This window comes from Gymnogyps californianus, chromosome 8 (genome assembly GCF_018139145.2).
Source record: "Gymnogyps californianus isolate 813 chromosome 8, ASM1813914v2, whole genome shotgun sequence".
Lineage (NCBI taxonomy): Eukaryota > Metazoa > Chordata > Aves > Accipitriformes > Cathartidae > Gymnogyps > Gymnogyps californianus.
The window spans coordinates 28,922,771-28,929,036 of record NC_059478.1 but is presented as its reverse complement, the minus strand read 5'-3'; the positions used below and the strand labels follow the sequence as shown (position 1 = coordinate 28,929,036).

General features: G+C 47.1%; 1 protein-coding gene across 1 annotated transcript; it reads left to right on the top strand.

Annotated features, from left to right (window-relative positions):
- Positions 1–1,984: 1,984 nt before the first annotated feature.
- Positions 1,985–5,689, top strand: LOC127019131 (basic proline-rich protein-like). Its single transcript, XM_050901060.1, has 2 exons — positions 1,985–1,990; positions 4,433–5,689. Exons 1-2 carry the CDS (start codon positions 1,985–1,987, stop codon positions 5,687–5,689), a joined length of 1,263 nt encoding a protein of 420 aa, XP_050757017.1.
- The last annotated feature ends 577 nt before the right edge of the window (positions 5,690–6,266 follow it).

Below are 6,266 nucleotides of genomic sequence, written 5' to 3'. Positions count from 1 at the left end.
CGACAAAAAGCAGGAGAAGGTGGAGCGTGCAGGGGTTAAGCAACTGAAGATGAGAGGGAGAGGAAGGCAGGGCTGCTCCCTCTGACAGCAGTGCTGATTTATGTGGGATTATATTGATCATGGTCCTCGAAATATTTTTTTAATGCCTTGTTACTACCTTTACATTTTATATTCATTTTTTAATTTCAAGCAAATTAAACACACGGTGTAAAGGTTTTGCTGTCTGAAGTTTCCGTAAGTTTTGTGAAAGTTGGTAGCCCAGAATTCAAGAAACAGGAAGCCAGACAGGAGGTACCTTGAGTGTGTGCAGTGAGGGCAAGGCTCACTCTAACAAGATCTAACTCCTACTAGTCACTGCAGACCTGAGAGAGCAGCCCGAGTACCCTACCTGCAGGAAAAAAGTTTCAACGGGATTTAATGTCTCATTAGATACCAGAGAATTTGCTCCTTAGTCAGGGCTTTTCTCTGTGGATTCTTTTATGTGTAATAAAGACTAAAGTCACACTGCAGCCTTAATATCATTCAATTAAAATATCACTCAACTGCTGGTTATAGAAGTAGGCTTCCTATGGAAGTAGGTTCCTGTACTCACAAAACTACTGGTTAACATGATCATTATTTTGTACTTGCTACCAATGAATTTCATTTACTATTTTTCCAACTCTGTGTTGTGACAGTCTTCCACAGTTCATTGCCATTCACTTTCAATCCAGTCATCCTGAATGAGTGTGTATCATGTATTAATATCATCACCTTACTGCTGATACCTTTTTCCAGATAATGTGTGAGTACCTTGAATAACACAGGTTCCCACACAGGTCCTTGGGGACATTGCTGGTATCCTTTCTCACTGTGAAAACTGTTGCTTACTGCTTCCAGCTACCAATCTCTGAGTAATACTCCCTTTTTTTCTCAAGAGAAGATGTTTCCACTGTAGTAAACATCACTGCAAATGACTAGCTTAGTTTTCCTGCAATTGCCCTACTTTCATTAAGTACTCCTTTTACACCCTGAAAATATATTAGTCCAATTATCTTTCTGGCAGGCTTCCTGTTTCTGATATTTTTAATGATCTTTTACACCTTTGGTAATTGTTCCTCGAGGTCTGTCAGTTGTTAGTTCTGTGTTTGTGTCTTCCAAAAGTTAGCTTTCCACAGTCGTGTTCTTTTGTATTCTCCTCATTTGAGTCTGTCTTTCAATTGCATCCTTTAATGTGCCAGCTCACATGGCTCAACTACTTCTGGTGGGCCTTCTGGAGTCTTTTTAAGTAAGATATATGTGTACTCTGAGGATCTAAGACAGTGTCTTCAAATAGTTTTGATTACAATCTTAGTCTTTTACCTGGGACTTAGTTTCTCTTTATTATCTTCCTCTTCATGCAGTTTTCTTCTTAAAGATAAATGCTACTCTGGTGATTTTTTTTTTTTTAGTAAAATAGTGAATATGTTTTCATTTACCTCAAAATGTATTTTCTATCATTTTATTTGTCTCTATGCTTTATTTAACCTACTGGCACAGTCCCCATTAGCATGAGTTACTATCATTCATAGGTATTTTATACCTTGTAACTGCAGCATCCTATTAATGATCTTGCCTTTTCTAAATTTACTGATATACATAATTTGTTGTGATTTGAAACCTCCCATTCTGTTTCAGCCATTTTAGGAGTTTTAAAATTATTCTAATGTGTACGTAGAAACTTTTTTCATTTTGTCTAGGTCTATTTGCCTGTTTTATATGCCCTGACTAATTAGGGCTTTTGTTGTCTAAGGAAAAGCAAGCATTTCCAAAATGCGGTGGCAATTGAGAAGGGATTTTTTTTTTTTAATGAAAATTATAAACTCACATCTACAGAGGAACATAATAAATTATTTTCTGGATCTAATTAAAAAAATCTAGGAGTTTTTTTAGAACGTAAGTATAACCTGTGAATTGCAGAGACCACTCCGTTGCTGAAAAATACTTCTGCTTTTTTAAGGTTTAGATGAAGGTGAGTAAGACATCGTGTGACTGTTGCAGTATCCTCTAACGTAGCAAAAAAAAAAAAGGAACCGAGGCTTTCAAGATTACAATTCCTTGTAAAGTTTGTTGAATCCATTTTAACTTTTAGCTTACCAATCTTCCCTAGTCATATGAAAAGTGGTTTTATGCACATGTATTCAAAGCATTAAAGTAATCTCAACTGGGAAGTCTTAGTAGATACAAAACATTCCTTTCATTTTATGAGCAATTTCAAGGCAAATGTGCAGTTTACTCCTTTGACGATTATATTTTGGCAGCTACAGCATTCTTTCATCATTCCCTGTATTTTAGATGTTTTCAAGTGTATTTTTTCCTTCGCTTGCTATCATATTTGCCTTCTTGTCATCACGCAATCACTATGCACAAGCAGTATTTCTTATCAATCAAAAACCAGCAGATTCAACAGAATACACATTCTAACCGGTTAACCCTTTGAGAACTCTTACTGTTGTTTTACAAACAGCCTCCTAGTTTTATTAGCATTTATCCAGCTGCCATCGTAGTCTACTTCTGGGATCAAACCAATTCCTTGCAAAATTATCAGTTTTCCAAAATGAATCAAAGTGGTGATCTGATAAGTCTACTTTTTATTGAAACAAAAATGCTGCTAATAGCAGAAATAATTAAGCAAAGAAAAGTTAGATTAACACCACTGGATTCCGTAATCTAGTGGCTGCTTGATGCCTGCTTTAAGATTCACTGAGGTCAAATAAAAAAATACTTTAAGATGTACTCAGCTACTACAGTTCTTAAGAAATGGCACAGCACAACCGATCGCACTACACGCAAGTCATGCTCTCTATGCTGAAAGAGGCAATAGTATTAAGAGTCATCATGTTGCCTTTATACCATCCTGTAGTAAAATAATTTCCCATAAGCAGACTGAATCCTTAGGAGACCAATTAAACTAACTTTATGGCAGTTATGCACTACTGCGTTGGTGAAAAGGGGCTGGTCACAGCAGGATAAGAATCAAGCTCATAAATGAAGAGCAGCCAAAGCAGAGTAGTATGAAAGAAGCACAACGGAAATTATACTGTCAAAAAAGCTGTTAAAGAATAAAGTGTTGTTACGGAAGTATTAACTTAGATTTGATCTTCGATTTAAAATTCCAGGTTCTAATGGATTCTTTCTTCCAAGATATGGTTATTCCGATTAATTTAAAAACATTATAAAAATGAAGATTTTTTTATAATTACTTGCTTATGAGAATCTTACAGCAAGGAATTTATCTTCCAAGAGAAAGTGGAATTGGTTGCCCTCAAAGTGTAATGTGGATTTTAAAAAAATCTTTCAGTTATGATTATCACAGATATATTTAATTACAGCCAATCCACTTATCTCAAACAGAAAAATGGATTTCAGGTTATTTATATGCCACTAGGAAAAAGGACTAATAATTATTAATAAAGTAGGTAAGGTTCATACGATTTTTAAGCATAGAATAAGGCTGAAGACTTTATATACTCTGTACAACATGACATTATACATCTTTGCTTAAGCACTGCAGAAAAATGTTGCCTCCTCCCAACTAAAGAGGAAATAAATGATTTTACAGGGGAAAAAATGTTATTAATAATGAAAAAAGAGGCTCTGTTCTTAAAAGAAACTATTACCCAGACTTGAAATCACACGAGAAAAATATACTTAAACATAGACCCACTGTAATATTAGTCTCAAAATGAATTATAAATTCTAATCCTGCTATCTTGGGAAAAAAGTCTACTGCAGCACTAACCACCAAAAAAAGATGGAGTCGTCCTCTTGAGGGAGGATTTCTTGGCAACCAGTTTGTCCTGTCTGAAGTAATGAAAACCTCCAGAGTTGGAAGGAAAAAGCACGGCAGTTCTTCACCCAAAAGAAAATAATGGAAAAAAAATTTGCAAGACTTCAAGTTCACCTTTTCCCCCCCTGTGGTGATAATATCGTTCCATGTCCTGTCAACCTTTCTGAGTAACCGTTAGGTAGTATCATGTGCTTAATGGGAGAGCATAACTTGTACCTGAAAGCTAGCCATTCTCTGTCTTCTCATCCCATGGTTTTAACCCGTTTCAAACACCACCTCTCCCGTTGTTCCTAACCTGCAGAAACCAGCTGCATCGGTGCGCCTCTCTCAAGCTCCGCTCCGGTTGCTGTTAGAACTACGCACATGGCCAGCAATCCCGTGTCACTTGCCACCGCGCCTTCGCTCTCACTTCTACCAAAGCCTCACAACCAAGCGTGTGCTTCACAACCGAGTCAGGACTTTCACCTCTGTGTTTTGGGGGGCTGACACCCAGTTTCCTGGCCGCTCTACCGGGAGTTACCTAGAAGCGCCAGTGCAGGCCGCAGCTGAGGAAGCCAAAAGCCACCTCAGCCTCGCTGCCCCGCTGGGGCCCTCTTAACTTCCAGGGCCCTTTTCGGCACACAGAGAGATGCCCTGAAAAGAGCGGGACAAGAACCACTGGCTTCTCTGATAGCGACCAGGGCCGGCGATTTGTCCGCCGGTGTCCCCCGGCTACCGCAGGCGGGCGCGGCTAAAGGCCGGAGGAGCCGCCACCGAGGCCTTCCCGCCGCCGGTGAGTGCCAGGAGGGGTTCCCGCTCAGGGCTCGACGGCAGCGGGGGGCTCCCACGGGGCAGGGAGGCGGGAAGGCGGCAGCGACCCGAGCAGGGCAGGGGCTGCGCTGGGACCCCCCTGTGCGTGAGGGGCGCCGGGGCGGGACGGTGCGGGGAAGAGAACCGGCTCCGCTAGCGGCTCCCGCCCCCCGGCCCCCTCCCAGGCAGCCGTGCCCCCTCGGCGGGCTCCCGCCGTCGCCGCGACGGGGACCCTCTCGCTCCTCCTCTCAGCCCGCAGGCGGCACTGGCCGGCCGCTCAGGCGGAGTTTGCTTCCTCAGGGACGGGCCCGCTCCGGGGTCTCTGCGGGGGAAGCGCCTGAGCTCGGCGGCCACGGCGCTGAGGAAATGGCGGCCGCGGCAACGGCCCGCCCGGTGTCCCGCGGCCGGGTCCCCTCACCGCCTGCCCTGCCCGCTCCTCCCAAGGGATTTGCCCCGTGGGGAGCGGGACACCCCCGTCACCCTCCCGGCACAGGCCGGGATCGAGCCGCAGCGCCAGGCCAGGAGCCGAAGGCGCCATGGCAAACCGCGCCTTCGCACCTCGGGGCCGGCGGGCCGCCCCATGAAAATGTCGGCGCGAAAGAACAGGGTGGGGAAGAGAAAACACCTCCCCCGCCCGAGCGGGTGCCGGGCCCTCAGGGAGCCGTCCGCGCCCAGCAGCCCGCCCCTCCGCCCCTCCTGGGGCGAGGAGAAGCCGTCGACGGAAAAATCCCCACCGAGCACCGGAGGGCCGGCGGACGGAGCTCGCCGAGGCGGAGCAGCGACCGGCCAGGCACAGGGCCGCGGGGCGGGCAGGAACGAAGCCGCACACCGAGCAGCGTGCCCCCGGGAGCGCCTCGCCGGGGCCGCCCCGGGGGGAGCGCGCAGCCGGGGCAGCGGTGCGAAGCCGCTCCGGTGGAGCGGCTTCGCACCGCTGCCCCGGCTGCGCGCTCCCCCCGGGGGTCCCCCTCGGTGCAGATCCTCCGCGGCCGCCTTGGCTGCGGTGCCAGCGCGGAGCTGGCTCCGCACGCCGGCCCGGCTCTGCCCGCACCGCCGTGGCGGGAAGTGCCCGTCCGTCCCCGCCGAAAAAAATAGTGAAAATTAAAGAAAGAAGGCTCGAAAGGGGCGGGGGGGGGGGGGGGGGGGGCGAATCCTCAGCTGGAGCGAGGCCGCCGGTTGCCCTGCCTTTGGCGAGCGTGGGGCCGGCGCGCCGGCGTGTGCCCTTCCCCGCGGGCGTGGGGGGGGGGAGAGGGGGCCGCTCAACCCTGCGAAGGGCGAGGGGGCGCGCACGAAAAAATTGGGCATTACCGGGGAAAAAAAAAAAAAAAAAACCAACAACAAACACATGGAGCCGAAAACCCTGGCATTGCCCCAGCGCTGCCCGGCCCCGCAGGGCTGATGGCAAGCGGCGCGGCACGGGGACGGGGCTGAACGGTGCCGTGGTAGATTGCGGATGGTCCATCATTAACTTAAGAGAAGTCTGCGTTTGCATAAGGACCCCGTTAAATAGCGTATGTTAACTGTAAAACGAATACAAGAATTTTTTTTTTTTCCCCTTAGTGCGTGTGGTTTTTGATGATGCTGTTAAAGCGGTTCTCTTCTCCCGCCCCTCCGCAAACACTCTCGATATGTCTCTTTAACGATATAGGTTGTATTTATCTATCGCATTCCG